At 40.8% G+C, this 21,268-nt stretch overlaps 2 protein-coding genes across 3 annotated transcripts in view; one reads left to right on the forward strand and one right to left on the reverse strand.

The window, feature by feature from the left end:
* LOC137627905 (uncharacterized) overlaps positions 1-15,432 on the reverse strand; it is an 81,058-nt gene extending 65,626 nt beyond the window's left edge. The window contains exons 1-2 of one of the 2 annotated variants that reach the window (XM_068359358.1): positions 15,343-15,432; positions 5,541-5,648 (exon numbers count right to left, since the gene is read on the reverse strand). In XM_068359358.1, coding sequence (XP_068215459.1) covers positions 5,541-5,648; positions 15,343-15,348 — 114 coding nt within the window. In that variant the 5' untranslated portion in view covers positions 15,349-15,432. Of the gene's footprint in view, positions 1-5,540; positions 5,748-15,342 lie in introns of both variants that reach the window. The other variant, XM_068359357.1, reaches the window with a different exon arrangement.
* Positions 1-21,268, forward strand: part of LOC137627373 (transmembrane channel-like protein 7) — a 437,009-nt gene that overhangs the window by 244,955 nt on the left and 170,786 nt on the right. The gene's annotated exons all lie outside the window — the stretch shown is intronic.

Here is a 21,268-nt window from a genome sequence, read left to right on the forward strand (position 1 = left end):
ATAGAACTTAAGAGCTCTAACAGGGCATAAGACTCTTTCTAGTTCATTGCCTACGATCTCCGATAAGCTGGGGATATCGAAAGATTTAGGCCAAGGCCGAGAAGGCAGCTCATTTTTGGCTAGAAAACCAAGTTGTAGCGAACAAGTGGCTTTTTCTGACGAAAATCCTATGTTCTTGCTGACGGCATGAATCTCACTGACTCTTTTAGCCGAGGCTAAGCATACCAGGAAAAGAGTCTTAAGAGTGAGATCTTTCAGGGAGGCTGATTGTAACGGCTCCAACCTGTCTGATATGAAGAAACTTAGTACCACGTCTAAATTCCATCCAGGGGTAGCCAAACGACGCTCCTTGGTGGTCTCAAAAGACTTAAGGAGGTCTTGCAGATCTTTATGTTTGGAAAGATCTAAGCCTCTATGCCGGAAGACCGATGCCAACATGCTTCTGTAGCCCTTGATAGTAGGAGCTGAAAGGGATCGTCCTTTTCTCAGGTATAAGAGAAAAACAGCTATTTGAGCTACAGAGGTACTGGTCGAAGATACAGAAACTGACTTGCACCAGTCTCGGAAGACTTCCCACTTCGATTGGTAGACTCTAATGGAAGAAGCTCTCCTTGCTCTAGCAATCGCACTGGCTGCTTCCTTCGAAAAGCCTCTAGCTCTCTCGAGTCTTTTGATAGTCTGAAGGCAGTCAGACGAAGAGCGTGGAGGCTTTGGAGTTCCTTCTTTACGTGTGGCTGACGTAGAAGGTCTACCCTTAGAGGAAGACTACTGGGAACATCTACTAACCATCGAAGTAACTCGGTGAACCATTCTCTCGCGGGCCAGAGGGAAGCAACTAACGTCAACCTTGTCCCTTCGTGAGAGGCGAACTTCTGCAGTACCTTGTTGACAATCTTGAACGGTGGGAATGCGTAGAGATCCAGATGTGACCAATCTAGGAGGAAAGCATCTATATGTATTGCTGCTGGGTCCGGGACTGGAGAGCAATAGATTGGAAGCCTCTTGGTCAGCGAGGTTGCAAAGAGATCTATGGATGGTTTTACCCCAAGTGGCCCAAAGTCTCTTGCACACATCCTTGTGGAGGGTCCATTCGGTTGGAATTACTTGCCCTTTCCGACTGAGACAATCTGCTATGACGTTCAAGTCGCCTTGGATGAACCTCGTTACTAGGGAGATGTCTTGACCTTTTGACCAGATGAGCAGGTCCCTTGTGATCTCGTACAACGTCAGTGAGTGGGTACCTCCTTGTTTGGAGATGTACGCCAAGGCCGTGGTGATGTCCGAGTTAACTTCCACCACTTTGCCTCGAAGGAGAGACTTGAAGCTTTTCAAGGCCAGATGTACTGCCAACAGCTCCTTGCAGTTGATATGCATGCTCCTCTGACTCGAGTTCCACAGTCCTGAGCATTCCCGACCGTCTAGTGTCGCGCCCCAGCCCAAGTCCGATGCGTCCGAGAAGAGAACGTGGTTGGGAGTCTGAACAGCCAGGGGAAGACCCTCTCTTAGGTTGATATTGTCCTTCCACCAAGTCAGACAAGACTTTATCTTTTCAGAAACCGGGATCGAGACCGCTTCTAGCGTCTTGTCCTTTTTCCAGTGAAAAGCTAGATGGTATTGAAGAGGACGGAGGTGTAGTCTTCCTAGTGACACAAATTGTTCCACGGATGACAGCGTTCCTACCAGACTCATCCACAGCCTGACTGAGCAGCGTTCCTTCTTCAGCATCTTCTGGATGGATAGCAGGGCTTGATCTATTCTGGGGGCTGATCGTCTTGTTGTTCAGCAACGTCCTCATCAGAGGGTTCCTCATCCGAAAACTGATGAGGAAACGGCAACGGAGTGGGCAACGTCTGACTCGCTGAGTCCGGTCGCACTGGTGCATGCGTGACGGAGCCGGACGCAATATCATGGAACTGCTGCACAGTCTGTGAACTGTCAACAACCATGGGTGCGCGAGGAAGCACAGCGTCAACCCGAGACTGTCTAGACCATCTGGGTTGTACAGTCAACACCCTACCGGGTTGCTGAGGTTGACGCACTGCGTCAAAACAAGTCACCTCTGCTGGTTGTTGAACGTCCTGAACGTCAACAACCACCTCCGAGCGTCGCTTAACGTCAACGTGCGGCTGGCAACCCACACTGGGTCGCATCGGTGGAGGAACCACCTCAACTGGCAGACGCGAGTAGGTTACCTCAGCGTCAACAGGGCGCACAACCGACCGGTTGGAAGGTTGTTGGCCAGAAGGTTCGGTAGCAACCTTCTCCGCATTAAAGTCCTCTATCAAGGACGCAAGCTTGGACTGCATGTCTTGCAGCAAAGCCCATTTAGGGTCTACGGGAGCAGGTGTGGCAACAGACGGGGTTAGCGACTGAGGCGGTACCGTTTACTATCCCTGAAAGCCTTGTTATGCGTGACATAATTGTACAGCAAAACTTCAAAGGCTCGAAAACAGCTGTGAAGTTGACCTGTAAACAACTTGGAGCGTCTCCTGGCCAGGCGCCAGGGAGAGTCTACGAGAATTAAGAAGTCTATCTGGGCAGAGGCATGAACTCCCAAGCCGAGAACTTCTCTCGTGTCATATCAGACTCTCGCTCTATAAACCAGTTTAAAAGAAGGGAAAGCAAAGGCTGTATCCCCCAAACTCCTCCTGGTGAAAAACCAGTCGCCTAGCCAACGTAAAGCTCTCTAGGAGAGCGAGAGAGCACTAGCTTAAAAACAACGGCTTCGAAGTAGCTAGGCCTAGTGTAAGCTCTGACGTTTAGGCGAACGAGGAGCAGCAGTTACAAAAAGATCCGGACAAAGATCCTTAAAAAAAATCATCATGATTTAATTAAAGTCCATAGGAGGCTAAGCAGCTTTAGGCTCCACTCCATCTGACAGAGTCCTCAAGGGAATATCAGTAGTAGGGAGAACAGCAACTTCCTCATCTACAGGAACCTTGTCCGATAAAAGCTGAGTCTCAAGCAAGGGAGAGACCTACCGTGGTGGCAATGCTTTACAAGCAGAGTCCACACTCACTGGTGCATTAGTAGCGGACCAGAACGCAACATCATGTAACTGCTTGACAGTCTGTGAACTGTCAACAACTGAACTGTCAACCACAACAGGTGCGTGAGGACGCACAGCGTCCACTCGAGACTGCTTTGACTGCCTAGACTGAGCAGTCAAAACAACTCTAGAATGCGGAGGTTGACGCACAGCGTCAAAACAAGTCAACTCCGATTGTTAGTGAACGTCTTGAACGTCAACAGGAGCATCAGCAAGTGGCCTAACGTCCAAATGCAGCTGAAAAACCACACGAGACCGCATCGAGTGTGGTTCTAAACAACCTGACTGACGTGACTAAGCTACGCCAACGTCAACAGTAAGCACAAAGGAACGTTAGGTTGGCTGAAAGCCAGGATATCGATGAGATAAACGGCTAGACTCAACGGACTAATCGGCAGAATAGTCTTCCATAAGGGAGGCAAGCATATACTGCATGTCTTGCCATACAACCCATTAAGGATCAACGGAAATGGTTGTGGTAAGAGACGAGGGTAACGTCTGTGACCGCAACACTTTGCCTACAAAAAAAGACTCTCGGAGTCTGTGTTACGCTTTTGTTAGGCGGCGAGCAGTTATCCGATGACTGCATAGGGTCAGAGCTGTCCTAATGGTTGTAACCAGGACGCTGGACCTGTCCTGAAAGGACTGACTTTCGCTTAAGGGCTTCGAAACCTTGTGACAGGTTTCTTATGCGAAAAGCCTTCGGATGACGAGGAGAAACAACGTCTCTCTCGTCTTATGGTAGGGGAGATCTTGGTAAGATACACCCGATACCATAGAGGGAAAACGTCTGTTCGTTGGTCAAGGCCTCTCGAACCCATAAGTCGTTTGACATTACTTCTCCCCTGGGCTTGGGAGCATGTAAGAGGTCCCGGACTAGGTGAACGACAGGCACGAACAGACGAACCCTCGGACGCAACACTGTAACACTTTGCGCATATCACTTTATCACTTCGATTTTCTGTTTTGCACTTATTTCACTGAAATCGAAACTTTTACTGATTTCTACCTGAAACACGCAATTCTACCCTTCATTAAAAGGTAGTAATTGCGAAATCAGTCGTATAATGCAAGCTCATTAATACCAGCAAAAAACAGAAAACATATTATAAGATAAAAAAAAAAATCAGTGGCTGGGAAAGAGACTAAACACTAGTTCATATAACTACGTTTTCAATCTCTCACCGCACATAGCCTGGGGACGAGAATAAAAACTAAAAACGTTTTATCCTTCCTCCCCGTACAGCGACTATGGACGAGAGTAACTCGAAAACAACGTTACCCGCTTGAACGGAACGTTTTCTCTCCTCTCTCTCCCTCCGTCTCTATCTCTCTCTCTCTTTCTCTCTTGATTTCGCACCTAAGAGAAGAGCCCAATTATATTTCGTCAAAAAAACATGTTATTTGACTAAAGGAAAAAACTGAAAGGTTTTTCAATTAAAAAGTTCCTTTAAAATAGAATTTAAAACATTTAAGCTAAGAAAGAATGAACAAAACGTCAGAATCGATTTACTCTTACTGCAAAGTGAAACCGTGATACACTCTCTCTCTATCGTAACGATAGAGCGCATGTTGAACGTCCTGAACGTCAACAACTGCGTAGCATAAATAAACTAAACGTTAGTTCATCTTTGAAAACAGTACGAAGACTATCAAAGAAATTCTTTCATAAAATATTACATTTAAAAAGTTTTAAATCCTTAGCTCTTTAAAAGCTAATTACGATATAAAGGGCTCAACGTTGATTAACTTCGGTTTCCAAGTTAGGACCGCCTACTCTCAGGAAAGGTCTATACTGTATAAACAAAACATTAAAATTATTTTTATATGTTTATAATAAATGGAAAGTTAATTGAAGAGGCCTAATAAAGGCGGAGAGATATAAAATATATAGAGGAAAATCTATAACGTGATATAATTACTAAAAGCCTAAACACACTTCCGTCTAAGGGAAGGGTCGGCCATTTAAAAGTGAAAGAAAGTCCATACTCTCTTTGTCACCATAATTAAATCTATCCAAAACGAGTTCAAGATTTAAGATGAAGATAAAACACCTGCATAGCGAAAACTCAAAACTAGAATAAAGTACTTCACCAATTAGTTGTGAAAAAACTCCAGTTTAGCAACAGCGAGTAAGTACGTCTTGTCGATAGCTCGACAGAGAGAAAATTAAGTCTTTGTTTACATTGAGTACTGGGTATCTGGACGACAGATGGCGCTGTTGGGCACACCCGCAACCTGTGTAGCGATCGCTGGCGAGTTTTTACCGTAGAGTTGTCTGTCGGGCAACAGAGTTGCAGCTATATAATCACCGGCTAAGTTAAATATTGAAAAAAATAACCCCCTGGGGGGTTAAGGGTTGGAAATTTCCAAATAGCCTGGGGGTAAAAGGGTTAAAGAACTCAGCTCAGGTTTGTATGTTATGTAGGAACAAATTCTAACTGCACATACATTTGCAAACTATATAAAGATTATTAATTCCCATACTAACCTTATAAACAAAACTCTTGATCCACAGTAGTACTCTTTGGGGTTGGTTACGTAGGTTGAAAGTTAGGATGGCCTTTCCAGGAGGGAATATCTCCTCAACCAAACCACTCTGACCGAACAAATAAGACATGTTTATCATGATAAAAAATGTTGACCATGTATCAAGTGCAGTCTTCTACTGAGTGAACAACTTTATGCTAGAAAACACCTGCAAAAATAAAAAAAATAAATAGTGATTTTCAAGTCTCAGAAAAACAAACCTTTTGCTATTATCTATTTTACAGTGACCAGTATTTTCAGTATAATATATTTTAGCAGTTTAGCAGTTCAATACCATAATACTAAAAATATTGTCAAACTGTGCTGAGATCCTGTTACTAATGGGAGCCCACCTAGTCATAACTATACAAATATGGTACCATACGCTGCATTAGCAAACTCAATATGTGTGGGGTTACCTTTCTCTTAAAATAGGTTTCGACTTGCGGGGCATAATAAGGGATTTAAATACAATGTGGCCATACAACAAACCCTTGATTTTTTCCATCATAACCATATAAATCATATATATATCTACATTCGTGTCCTTCCTAAAAGTCCCAGTTTCAACAGTTCATTGTCTGCTTGAAATAGAGGGGTAATTTCTCAACATATGCACCATTTGGAGGCCTGATGAATGGGTAACTGAAAGAATGCATACTTCAGGACCACAGAAACCTACATTCTCTCACCAGTTGAGCCATATGCATCACGGATCAATTACCTTAGTTCGAAAGAGATTGTGTTCTATACACCTCTTTCTTGATTCTGCCCATGCTAGGGAAGTCACCTTCACTCAGGTCTGAAATGTCGAGTCATCTTCAGATAGAACTGCAGAGCCTTCATGGGGTATAAGGCCTCTTCTCTCCGTGCCACTCCACGTTTCACATAGAGATGGGAAGTAGGACTTGAACCTGGGATCATGCCCTGGTAGGGTTCGAGTTTAACCATGTGGCCCCCCACTAGACTAAGGAGCTCCTACACCCCTTAGAATGGAAGGCTAAGGCAGATATACCATGTCACTCGCCTAATCTCTGTACTTGATGCAGCCGAAACATAAGTGGAGAAGTTTAGATCGGTAAGGGGACGGTGCTTCTCGCCCTCACTCCCATCTGTAACTTAAAAGCTCATTAAATCAATTCAATGGCTTGCACTGAAAACATATTCCCTACCTAAAGGATGTTGATTTGTATTTCACGTTGGAACAAACAATAATCGGCTGCCAACTCCAGGTAAATTTCTCCACAGGAGGAATTTGTTATAAAAGTCAGAGACTTCTAATCTAGAAATTCCTGATAGGGTCAAAAGTTTTGGCAATTACAAAAGAGGTTAGAAATGAGATCAGCTGGTAAGAGAGGGAAGGGCAGTGGTCCTTGAAACAAAGTCTATAACCATCCAAAAGCACACAAACTATCCACGCATACACATTTTCATGTTAATGCCAATGTTCTCTAGTCTTGGGTAATGCCATAGCCTTTGTACTATGGTCTTCTATTGTCTTGGGTTAGAGTTCTCTTGCTTGAAGGTACACTCAGACACACTATTTTATCTTATTTCTCTTCCTCTTGTTTTGTTGAAGTTTTTTATTGTTTATATAGGAGATATTTATTTTCATGTTACTGTTCCTTGTTTCCTTTCCTCACTGGGCTATTTTCCCTGTTGGAGCCCCTGGGCTTATAGCATTCTGGTTTTCCAACTAGGGTTGTAGCTTATCAATTAATAATAATAATAATTGGCTCTATCATTAACTCTTGCAGTACCAAATCAATTTCTTCTGACATGTTTTTTCAAAACAATTTGGTAGGATACATACCTATCTTAAGCCAGACAAAGACACACCTTAAATCCTGCAAATTCTATACATGATTACCAATTCTTGAAAATGTTATTTTCATTAGTAAAATAAATTTTTGAATATACTTACCCGATGATCATGTAGCTGTCAACTCTGTTGCCCGACAGAAATCTACGGTCGGGATACGCCAGCGATTGCTATACAGGTGGGGGTGTACACAACAGCGCCATCTGTGAGCAGGTACTCAAGTACTTCTTGTCAACAAGAACTCAATTTTCTCCTCGGTCCACTGGTTCTCTATGGGGAGGAAGGGCGGGTCCTTAAATTCATGATCATCGGGTAAGTATATTCAAAAATTTATTTTACTAATGAAAATAACATTTTTCAATATTAATCTTACCCGATGATCATGTAGCTGATTCACACCCAGGGTGGTGGGTGGAGACCAGCATACATGTTAACAAAGAAGCTAAGTATCCCGTATCTTATTTTAGCCGTTATTCAAAATAACAAACATAAAATAAATAAGTACCTGGTGAGGAAGTCGACTTGAACCATTACTCTGCCTTTTTAAGTACGTCTTCCTTACTGAGCCTAGCGATCCTCTTAGGATGCTGAGCGACTCCTAGGTGCTGAAGTATTAAGGGCTGCAACCCATACTAAAGGACCTCATCACAACCTCTAATCTAGGCGCTTCTCAAGAAAGAATTTGACCACCCGCCAAATCAACCAGGATGCGGAAGGCTTCTTAGCCTTCCGGACAACCCAGAAATATTTCAAGAGAAAGATTAAAAAGGTTCTGGAATTAGGGAATTGTAGTGGTGGAGCCCCCACCACTACTGCACTCGTTGCTACGAATGGTCCCAGAGTGTAGCAGTTCTCGTAAAGAGACTGGACATTCTTAAGATAAAAGACGCGAACACTGATTAGCTTTTCCAAAAGGTTGCGTCGAAAATATTTTGCAGAGATCTATTTTATTAAAAGGTCACGGAAGTTGTGATAGCTCTAACTTCGTGTGTCCTTACCTTCAGCCAAGCTTGGTCTTCCTCATTCAGAAGGGAATGAGCTTCTCGTATTAACAGTCTGAAAATAATAGGATAAAGAATTCTCTGACATAGGCAAAGATGAATTCTTAACTGAACACCATAAAGCTTCAGACGGGCCTCAGAAAGATTTTTAAAAAAGAACTTAAGAGCTCTACAGGACATAATACTCTTTCTAGTTCCTTTCCAACCATATCGATAAGTTTGGAATAACGAACGATATTGGTCAAGGCCGAGAAGGCAGCTCGTGTTTGGCTAGAAAACCAAGATGTAGAACATGTAGCCGTTTCGGATGAAAATCCGATGTTCTTGCTGAAGGCATGAATCTCACTGACTCTTTTAGCTGGTAAAGCATATCAGGAAAAGAGTCTTAAAGGTGAGATCTTTCAGGGAGGCTGATTGAAGTGGTTCGAACCTGTCTAACATAAGGAATCTTAGAACCACGTCTAAATTCCAACCAGGTGTAACCAAACGACGCTCCTTCGTGGTCTCAAAAGACTTAAGGAGGTCCTGTAGATCTTTATTGTTAAAAAGATCTAAGCCTCTGTGACGGAAGACTGATGCCAACAAGCTTCTGTAACCCTTGAAAGTGGGAGCTGAAAGAGATCGCTCTTTTCTCAGATATAAGAGGAAGTCAGCTATTTGAGTTACAGAGGTACTGGTCGAGGATACGGATACTGACTTGCACCAGTTTAGGAAGATTCCCCACTTCGATTGGTAGACTCTAAGGGTGGATGTTCTCCTTGCTCTAACAATCGCTCTGGTTGCCTCCTTCGAAAAACCTCTAGTTCTCGAGAGTCTTTCGATACTCTGAAGGCAGTGAGACGAAGAGCGTGGAGGCCTTGGAGTACCTTCTTACGCGTGGCAGACGTAGCAGGTCCACCCTTAGGGGAAGAGTTCTGGGAACGTCTACTAGCCATCGAAGTACCTCGGTAAGTTATTCTCTCGCGGGCCAGAGGGAAGCAACTAGTGTCAACTTTGTCCCAACGTGAGAGGCGAACTTCTGCAGTACCTTGTTGACAAACTAGAACGGAGGGAATGCATATAGATCTAGATGAGACTAATCTAGTAGAAAGGCATCTAAAAGAACCACTGCTGGGTCTGTTGAGAGCCTCTTGGACATCGAGGTTGCGAAGAGATCCATGGTTGGATGGCCCCAAGTGACCCAAAGTCTCTTGCATACATCTCTGTGGAGGGTCCAATATGTTGGAATTATTGTCCCTTCCTACTGAGACAAACTGCTAAGACATTCAAGTTGCCTTGAAAGAAATTTGTTACTAGTGAAAAGTCAAGACCTGTTGAACAGGAGAGGAGGTCACTAGCGAACTCGCACCATGTCAGAGAGTAGGTCCCTCCTTGCTAGGAGATAAACATCAAAGCAGGGAGTTGTCCGTGTTGACCTCCATTACTTTGTCTTGAAGGAGAGACCTGAAGCTTTTCCAGGTCAGACTTACTGCCAGAAGCTTCTTGCAGTTAAAATGCATTGTCCTTTGACGCGAGTTCCATAATCCCGAGCATTCCCTACCGCCTAAGGTCGCACCCCAGCCTACGTCCGATGCGTCTGAGAAGAGAACGTGGTTGGGAGTCTGAACAGTCAGGGGAAGACCCTATAAAAGGTTGATAAAGTCCTTTCCTCAGGTTAGACCAGACTTATCTTCAGGAAACCGGGATCGAGACCGCTTGTAGCGTCTTGTCCTTTTCCAGTGAAGAGCTAGATGAAACCGAAGAGGACGGAGGTGTAGTCTTCCAAGTGACACCAAATGCACCACGGATGACAGTGTCCTAACCAGACTCATCCACAGCCTGACAGGGCCGTATTCCTTCTTCAGCATCTTCTGGATGGATAGCAGGGCTGGGGATTGATCTTTTCGTTCAGCCATGTCCTCATCAGAGGGTTCCTCATCCGAAACTGATGAGGAAACGGCAACGGAGTGGGCAACGTCTGACTCGCTGAATCCGGTCGCACTGGTGGATGCGTGACGGAGCCGGACACAAGATCATGGTACTGCTGCACAGTCTGTGAACTGTCAACCATGGGGAAGCGAGGAAGTACAGCGACAACCCGAAACTGTCTAGACTGTCTGGGTAGTACAGACAACTCCTTATCGGGTTGCTGAGGTTGCCGCACTGCGTCACAACAAGTCACCTCTGCTGGTTGTTGAACGTCTTCCCAGTGACACACTGACTCCGTAAAAAATCCTCTATCAAGGACTAAGCTTGGACTGCATGTCTTGCAACAAAGCCCAAGGTCTATGGGAGCAGGTGTGGCAACAGACGGGGTTAGCGACTGAAGCGGAACCATTTACCCTCCCTGGAAGCATGTTATGCTTAAATAAAAGTCCATAGGAGGCTAAGCAGCTTAAGGCTCCTCTCCAAATGACAGAGTCCTCAAGGGAATATCAGAAGGAGGGAGGACAGCACTTTCTCATCTACAGGAACCATATCCGAGAAAAGCTAGGTTCTCTCAGTGAGGGTTTCACTGGTGCAAAAGCAGCAGACCAGAAGGCAACGTATGAAACTGCTTGACAGTCTGTGAACTGTCAAAAACTGAACTGTCAACCACAACAGGAGCGTGAGGACATACAGCACTGGTGTATAAGTAGCAGACTAGAAGGCAACGTCATGTAACTGTATGACAGTTTGTGAGTTGGCAACAACCAAAGTTGTGTGGGGAAGCCTCAACTCCTGACTGACTAGTTTGCTGCTGGCGAGTGGCGGTAACCACAGTGTGTTGCGGAGGCTGACACACCGTGTCAAAACACGGCAGCTTGTGGTAGCTCACGCACGGCAACGGAGTGCTCTGTGTGTGGGAGTCATCATACATCTGGCAGGGTTGACTTGTGCATGGGTGGAGGAGCTCTTACAACAAGAGTGTGAGAGCAGGAAGCCATGCCGGGCGCACAACCGTGGGAGGTGTAGGCCCACGGGTGCATCGTCAACCTTCTCCGCAGTCGGAGTGTGGGAGCTGGCAACAACAAAAGCAGAGTGCTGGAGCGTGGGAGGGGCTGCGGTGGGTTGAGGAGCATGCGGTATGGTATGCGGAGCATGCTGTAAGGTATGCGGCTCATGCTGCATGGTATGCGGAGCATGCTGTAAGGTATGCAGAGCATGCTGCATGGTATGCGGAGCATGCTGTAAGGTATGCAGAGCATGCTGCATGGGCTGCGGAGAATGCCGCATAGTGCTGGAACCCGGCAGCTCTACAGAACCTTCCCACTGCTGATGCGGTAGCTCACGCATGTTAGCAGATGGTGCAGCAAGAACATGCGTCTGGCAGGGTGGACTGCGCATCGGTGGTGGAGCTCTCACAGGTGGAGGGTGGGAGCAGGCAGCCGCAGTATCTGCTGAGCGCACAACCTCGGCGGGTTGTAGGTTAACAGGTGCATTGTCAACCTTCCAGCATGATACTCCTGCATGAAGGAGCAAGCTGAGACTGTATAGTCTGCAGCATGGACCACTAGGGTCTATGAAAGACAACAACAAACGGAGCTACTGTCCGTTGTGACTGAGGGTCTAAAACCGCTGGTGCGGCAACAGACGGAGTTACTGCCTGTTGCGGTACCACCTTGCCTCTCTTGGGAGGTGTGCAGTTGTCGTACTGCAGCAAGTCCGAACTGACCCAGTGGCTACACCTAGGCCGTTGGACTTGCGCGGAAGGGACCGACTTGCACTTAAAAGCTGCAAGATTTGGTCCATGGTTTCTGCGAGAAACCTCTTCCGCAGACGAGGAATAAATGGGCTCTCTCGTCTTTGTGTGGGTGGGGTGATCACGTCGGCAACGTGTGTAGATACACCCGAAACCACGGAGGGAAACGTCTGTTCGTTGATCAAGGCCTGTGGAACCCATAAGTCCTTCGACATTACTTCTCCCCTGGGCTTGGGAGCTTGTAAGAGGTATCGGACTAGGTGAACAACTGGCACGAACAGACGAACCCTCGAACGCAACACTGTAACACTTTGCGCATATCACTTTATCACTTTTGATTTTCTGTTTGCACTTATTTCACTGAACTCGAAACTTTAAGTGGTTTGTACCTGAAACACGCAATCCTATCCTTCATTAAAAGGTAGTAATTGCGAAAACAGTATTACAATGTAACAGAAAAACATAATGAAAGATAAAGAATTCAGTGGCTGGAAAAGAGACTAAACACTAGATCAAATAAACTACGTTTAAAATCTCTCACCGCATAAAGCCTGGGAACAAGAATAAAACTCTAAAAATGTTTTACCTTCTTCCCCTATAGCGACTAGGGAGAAGAGCAAAAAACGAGAACAACGTTACCCGCTTGAACGAAACGTTTATCCTCCTCTCTCTCCCTCCGTCTCTATCTCTCTCTCTCTCTCTCTCTTGACTTAGAACCTGAGAGATGAGCCCAATTATATATATCGTTAAAACATATTATTTGTTAAAGGAAAAAAACTGAAAGGTTTCCCAAATAAAAAGTTCCTTTATTAGAATTAAAACCATTTAAGCTAAGAAAGAATGAACGAAACGCTAGAATCGGTTTACTCTTACTGCAACGTGAAACCGTGAAATACTCTCTCTCTATCGTAACGATAGAGCGCAAGTTGAACGTTCTGAACGTCAACAACTGCGGAGACTAAACAAAACGTTAGTTCAACTTTGAAAACAGTACGAGACTATCAAAGAAATTCTTTCAAAAACATTAAAATAGCATAAATTCTTAACAGGAAAAACGATATGACGGGCTCAATGTTAATTAACTTCGGTTCCAAGTAAGGACCGCCTACTATTAGGAAAGGTCGTATATAAACAAACAAAAATTAATTTTCATAAGTTTATAATAAATGGAAGTTAATCGAAGAGGCCTATAAATGGCGGAGAGATATAAAATAAATCTATAACTTTGTTAAGCAAAATTACCAAAAACCTAAACACACTTCCGTCTAAGGGAAGGGTGGGTATAAAAAGTGAAAGAGAGTCTATACTCTCTTCGACACCAACACTTCCGTCTAAGGGAAGGGTCGGCCATTTAAAAGTGAAAGAGAGTCCATACTCTCTTCGTCACCATAATTAAATCAAATTAATTCCAAAAGCTTGCTAAGCTAATGATAAAGCTTCCTGAATAGCGAAGGCTAAACTCTAGAGCAAATACATCACCAAATCGTGAACAATAACTCCAGAATCAACAGCGTATCCAAGTAGGTCTAGCCGGTGGCACGACAGAGGAAAAATTGAGTTCTTGTTGACAAGAAGTACTTGAGTACCTGCTCACAGATGGCGCTGTTGTGTACACCCCCACCTGTATAGCGATCGCTGGCGTATCCCGACCGTAGATTTCTGTCGGGCAACAGAGTTGACAGCTACATGATCATCGGGTAAGATTAATATTGAAAATTCTAAAATACAGTATGTCGGATCTATAGAAGCCAGCCTATCAGGGGTAACCAACAATGATTTTAAAGAATTTTCATTAGTTTTTATGTTTGTGGTAGTTTTGTCCAGTGGCATCTCCTATCAGGTCAACTGGGTATAACAGAGGTGAGGGAGATGCGAGATAGAGAAATAAGATTTTTTTTCTTTTGAGTTAGAAAAATTGTCTTCAAATGATTAAAGCATCTTGACTACCAGGTAAGATTAATTCAAATAATGATAATTACAACATTGATTTTCAGTGTTAACTTAGGGTAAGGAGTGTCTTTGGCCTCCTGATAAGTAAAGACATGACAATCCAAGTTACTTAGGTGGTGGTACCAGTACATATGCCCTTAATTTCATTACAACTCAGCAACAGAAGCAAAATCAGCCATTACTGAAAAGAATATGGAAATTACCATTTTCTATTATGCCCCTAACAGCGATCTGCTCTCATGATGGTCAAAATCTAGTAATAGATATCAGAACCATTTAAAACAAAAAATACGTCAGAAAACAGCTAACAATGCACCATTTACTTCAACATACGACACATACAAAAATGTTATCCTTAGTAATTTGGCACAGGGGGGAGGGGAACTTAGTCCCTTCAGTATAAGACCTGTAATCCTTCATTGAATTATGAGAGGAGAGCGAGGTTCTCATAAGAGTAGTTCAAAGAACGGTGGACCCATCTTTTAACTTATCCTTTTAGAGGGATACCTGGGGGCGCATGTAGTATTGGAGACAAAAAAGGGCATTGCCTATACTATAAATTGTTTATGACCAAAATACTCTTAGAAAAGTACAAAGAATGGTCAAAGGTGTTTCCCCCCAGATAAGAAAATATTGATAAACCTATATCGTACATAAAGTACGCCAATAGTGAGGTTAGCTCAAGGAAGGTTGCGAACCACTAGTTCCGTAAATCAAGGAATGAGGGAGAAGAGCAACGATAGGAGGCTCCCCCACCAGCCCCACAGTCACAAGGAGCCATTAGCCCCCAATTATGACATAACTACTGTATATAGACTAGGTTAGGCGGGGATAGTTTGTAAAATGATGGACACACCTACCAAATCGCACACACAAACAAATGGGATAATACATAACCAAATTTCGTTAGCAGAGGTAATAATCTGGAGGCTTAAGCCACCTTGGTGAGGAAAAGCCAATGTAGGTAAAGTTAAGTGAGAGAGAGTATTGCAGGTTAAGTCAGATCGCATTCCTCCAACTCATGTCCATCGATCTACAAACCTCCCCTAAATCTACTCCTAGTATCAAAAGAGTATGTTAAGCACAACAAACCCCCACTTAAAACTGAAGCTTTAGATTAAAAGAAACTAAGTTTATTCCTATCGGGGAAATCACTGTAGGTTAAAAAAAAATGGGCTAGGCCAAGCGATGACAGTTGGAGTCTAGCGTGTGTATTTCAGATCTTTAATTCTACTGTACCGGGCATAATCTATTGTTCTACAGTCTATTTACACTGCGCCTATTATTTCTATGTGCAATGAATGGAACAAATAATCATAATCATTCTTACCAACATTAAAAATTATATATTAGTTGTCACGATCAAAGAAATACAGTAGTAAGTGTTTTCTCGTTGCTCTCACCACAACAGCGACAACAGCAGGGTTGCCAGATTATTTCGACAGGATTATCGTACACGAGCCTTAAAATTGTCGTTTTTCAACCAAAATTATCGTACACAGTTTCAATATAATTATTAGGGAGTTACATGATTGACTTATTTCAAAATATTTTAGTATAATTGTTTAATTAAACACACATTTGTATATGCCTAAGGTATGTATCGTACATCGTACTGGACCTAAAATAATCGTACATGTACGATAATTATCGTACGAATGGCAACCCTGCAACAGACTGTACACGGTGATTGTGGGCACACTACTAGAAGAAGGACATGTCTAATATATCAGTCAACATAATTATTTGGTTTGTGTTTCTAAATTCCCTAATTCTATGCCATTGCTTCCAAATTTTCTTAATTCATTACAGCTAAACATATGCTCAGGTGTATCATCTGCCTCGCTCCACAGTAGACAAAGCCTATTAGTTTCATTTCTCTTTCTATGATTTTCTTTTAATTCCATCATATTCAACTTTGTTTTCATAACTATTAATGCTTCCTTGGTATTAAGTTCTCCTATGTAATCTCTTCTGCCATTACTGTTTACAAATCTCGGTTTGGTAATTTCTGCTTACTTTTCTTCTATTTTTCTTTTAATTTCATTTGCCACTTTACTTTTTATTTTTGTTTTTATTCTTGATTTTTATACTTTCTTACTTCTTCAATATTAATATCCCATTTTTTCCATATTTCTAAAATACTTTTTTTCCACAGCATTCCACATATGGTTCCCTTATTTGGTCTTCCAATATCTCAATGGCTAATCTTTTATCATCTTATGTGATGATGTTATAAAAGAAAATCACCTTTTTATACTCTATTCTATTTTCAACTGTCCATATTCCTGTTTCTTCTATTAACACACAATAAGGTGTGGTAGCAACCTGTTCAAACTTTCCTTTCATGATATAGTACTGTATACCCTTTAGCTCTTTCATTTATTTTTCTTTTATTATACCCCTTGTCTAAATAGGCTATTTGCAAACATTGTAAGTACTGCTACTGTTTCATAAATCTTTATTCTCACAAGTAATGCCAAATTTCCTGTTACTGTCCCCATTACTTCCTCACTAATTTTCTAATTTTGCTTCCATTTTAGTTATGGTAAGACTGTGGTTTTCCATTTCTGAGTACCATTCTCTTAAGTATTTATATTCCTTAACTGTTTCTATCCTTCCATTTCTAACCACTTCACTTAAACCTCTTCTGTTTTGTGTCTTATTTTGTGAGTTGGTGATAAAAGTAAATTTCTTTAATTCTTCCAGACTGCGATAGTTGCTTCTAGCTCTTTCTACTTTGTATCTATAATTTTTCAGGAATATTATATAATCTATATAAATCAGGGCTTCTATCATAATGTTTTAATCAGGGTTATAGTCTTCTCATTTATCCTGGTTTTTGGTTCCTGGTTGAACTGGTTCCTAACTGCTCGATCCGCAAAATAAGTGCAATGCTTCGAAACTTATACTTGTAATTTAGCTTATTTCACCCGTACTATAACAAAATTGATAATGAAATTCTTCATCTTTATCTCCATTCTACCTTGAAATCAGTTGGGATAACACCTTGCTATCAGCAGTTTTGGCAGGAAATTGTGTTCAGTTTGGATTTTTTTAAATTCTTCTTCCATATGCATTACCCAACTTATGTATACAACCAGAACCCTACTCTGATTTTGCATCATACCTTCGCTTATGTCTTGTTTCATTGACTGCCATAATTTTGGGCATGGAAATAATTAAAATGAATAGTCTTCTGGGATATTAGTTTTGTTAAAGGGTTATGTTTTAAAAGGGCTCCCTTGCTCGTCTCTTCTATTCTAAATCTGTTCTCTATATCTATGAAAAGTAGGCTACAGTATGGCTGTTGCATAAACATAAAATTACTCCTAATATTATCCTGCATTGAACAATTAATCTACAAATACACTAAATTCTTATTTTCCCCGTGTGATAAACCATGAACTTTTCGTATAATCAAATTCTCATCATTTAGCTTTGGTGCATGATCTCCCAAAATCTATAAAGACTGTGCATTGAATGAAGAAGATATATGCCCATATGTTTTTGAAAACTTAATTTTTGATAAAGAGATTTACTTTACTTTTAAAGAAGGGTCTATTTTAGTACTTGTTGGAGAATGGGTAATGTTACTTCAGTATGTAGGCCGAAATGTATTTGTGGTAGCTCAAGTCCAGCTGAATATCGACTTTATATAGTTTATTGATGAAAGATCTAGTTCCATATTGTTACGGTTCTCAAAATATGTTCTTGTAATTGTTCATTACTTCTCTTGTAGCTTATTTATCTCTTCAGGTTCAGGTTCCGGGGTGAGGCATAGCCTTCACAACGGCGCCTCTAACGCTTATCTTCTTGTACTGTTTTGTCTTTTCTTCCACATTATGTTTAATACTTCTTTTTTCTTTTCTATATTTGTTTCACTAAATAAAAATGATCCTACTATTTTCTTTGGGTCTTCCTCGTATGGTTGTTGTAGCTCAATTACTTTATTCCTTTCTTTTCTATATTCCTGGCAAAATAACAAAAAATGTATCAAATCTTCCTCCTCATTTTCACAAAAATTACAGTTTACATTCCCTCCATTGTGTCTATTTACAATATTTAGTTTTAAAGTATTAGTTCTTGCTCTAAAAAATATCACTGAAGCAAATGTATTGTCATAAAGTAACTCTTCCTTAATTTCTTTCTTCCACGTTCTATATATTTCTAGGCTCACTTTACTTTCTATTTCTTCTTTTCACTTTTCAGTATCCCACTTTCTGGTTTCCGTTTTTATTTCTGCCTTGTTCATTCTTCTTATTTGTCTTATACCTAAACTTAATTCTTCCAAATACTTTGCAGGTTGTTTCCACCATCTTCCTTCTTTTTCTTGAATATCCTGGATAATTATTTTCAGTATTTCCTTCTTTCCATTCAGGGTACGATTTAAGTACTGCAGCTTCCCATCCATCACCCTTGTTTTCATAGAAGATGCACCTATCTCCCCTCTTAGAGCAGTATTAGCTGTGCTTTTAGTGGCACCTAAAATCTTCCTATATACCCCATTCTCTATTCTTTGTAGTTTCTCTATTTCAGTTTCTGTTAGATTTATAACATTTGTTCCATACAAAATAGATGGTAAAGCAATACTTTTCCAGAACGTTTTTCCTATCATCACTTTATTGCAACTTTTCTCTATAACTGAATATGTTAGATTAGCTAATTTTTGTGCCTTTTCTATCATTACCCTTTTCTGAGTTTTAAATATATTCCTACTATTGTCTAGCTTTATTCCTAAGTATGTCAAACTTTCTACTACTTTGATTCCCTCTATGTTATCTGGCTTTTCTTTCATATTGTAAATCATAATATTACTCTTCTCTTTATTAATTTCCAACCCACATTTTTTACTAGTTTCTACTAATATCTGAATGTTACGCTTAGCATTATGTATATCCTGTGCAATTATTAAGGCATCATCTGCAAAAAAATAATGATTCTATCTTTATTAACTGATTTCTGAAACCGTTTCCTTCCTCTTCTATTTTCTTCATGATAATATACGTAATCAGTTTAAAAAGTGAAGCTGATCCTGTGCAACCTTGTTTAATTCCACTTGTAACTTCCATTTCTTGTTCTATACCTTCTCCTAAGTCAATGCCCGTAGTATCTCCTTGATAAATATTTGCAATTGCACTTATGATTTTGGTGTTAATTTTATATTCTTTTAAAACTTCTATTAATACCTCCCTTTTTACAGAGTCAAATGCTTTGCTAAAGTCTATCGCAGTTACTATTAGAGGTTTCTTGTTACTATAGCTCTCTTCCACACAATACTGTAATATAAAGATATTGTCCTCTATCCTGCCTCCACCTGTAAATCCTGCTTGACATTCATTGTCTTCTTCATTCATTCTTATGTGGTTTTCTATTTCCTCTTTCACCATCATCATGAATATTTTATAAGAAATATTTAATAGAGCTATGGGTCTTAAGTCTTTTGCCATTGGCCTTCTTTTCTTTTCAATCATCTTTGTTCTTGACTTCTTCCACATATTTGGTTTTTCTTTTTCGTCCAACTCATTTTGATAACATTTCTGTAAGGTTTCAAGACATATTTTGCTTTTTCCTAGTGCCTTATATAGTTCGGGTTTTAGGCCATCTGCTTCACGTGTTTGTACTTGGATAGGGTCGGCACGGCAAGAACACATTTTAATATACTAAAGTGTACCATTGTTGAAGTTATTTTGAAATTGATGCTTTGTTTAAGAATATTGGTGAAATACTCTGAAATAAAGTGTAGTATTATAGAAATTGTTTTTATTCTTGTAACTTATTTATCTCCTTTTCTCACTAGGCTATTTTTCCCTGATGTAGCCTGTGGGCTTATATAACATCTAACTGGTTTTCCAACTAGGGTGCAGCTTAGCTATTGATAATATTAATGAATATATATATATATATATATATATATATATATATATATATATATATATATATATATATATATATATATATATATATATATATATATATATATATATATAGATATATATATGTATATATATATATATATATATATATATATATATATATATATATATATATATATATATATATATATACAAAGCAACAAATGCAGCTATTTATAGTCCACTGCAGCCAGACAAAAGCCTCAAATATGTCCTTTGTCATGTCTGGGGTTTGGTAATTATCATCATCATGCTGACCACTGCAGACTGGTGATGATGGGAGATCTTAATCTAAACCAACTTAGTAATGGTGGCCCTGACTAGTACAGCTTTGCTGAGCATCATCATCTTCTCCTCCTACGGCTATTGATGCAAAGGGCCTCGGTTAGATTTCACCAGTCGTCTCTATCTTGAGCTTTTAATTCAATTCTTCTCAGTTCATTATCTCCTACCTCACGCCTCATAGTCCTCAGTCATGTAGGCCTGGGTCTTCCAACTCTTCTAGTGCCTTGTGGAGCTCAGCTGAACGTTTGGTGAACTAATCTCTCTTGGGGAGTGCGAAGAGCATGCCCAAACCATCTCCATCCACCCCTCATCATGATCTCATCCACATACGGCACTCGAGTAAGCTCTCTTATAATTTCATTTCTAATCTTGATTTGCCACTTAACTCCCAATATCCTTCTGAGGGCTTTGCTTTCATATCTACTAAAGATATTAGAAATTGTTTCAGTGTCATACCATGACTCATGTCCATAGAGTAACACCGATCTCACTAAACTGATATATAGTCTGATTTTTATATGTAATTTCTGGCAATTTGAGTTCAAAATTTTACTTAACCTAGCCATTGTCTGATTTGCTTTTTTTCCAATCTTTCACTAAACTCTAATTCTAAAGACCCTGTATTGGAGATCATAGTTCCTAAATACTTAAATGATTCTACCTCATTAATCCTTTCTCCTTCCAACGATATTTCATCTTCCATTGCATACTCTGTTCTCATCATCTCTGTCTCTCTTCTATTTATCTTGAGCCCAACCTCGTGTGATATTTCATGAATGCTAGTAAGAAATCATTGATCATGGCGATACATAAACCCTTTCCCCGACTCAGAAAGGGACACACACACACACACACACACACACACACACACACACACACACACACACACACACACACACACACACATATATATATATATATATATATATATATATATATATATATATATATATATATATATATATATATATATATATATATCACAGAAATTTGTTAATCATCATTCTCCCACATATAGAATGGACCCAATGAAAATGAAGACATTAGTCAATGCTA

This window comes from Palaemon carinicauda, chromosome 35 (genome assembly GCF_036898095.1).
Source record: "Palaemon carinicauda isolate YSFRI2023 chromosome 35, ASM3689809v2, whole genome shotgun sequence".
In the NCBI taxonomy this organism is placed as follows: Eukaryota; Metazoa; Arthropoda; class Malacostraca; order Decapoda; family Palaemonidae; genus Palaemon; species Palaemon carinicauda.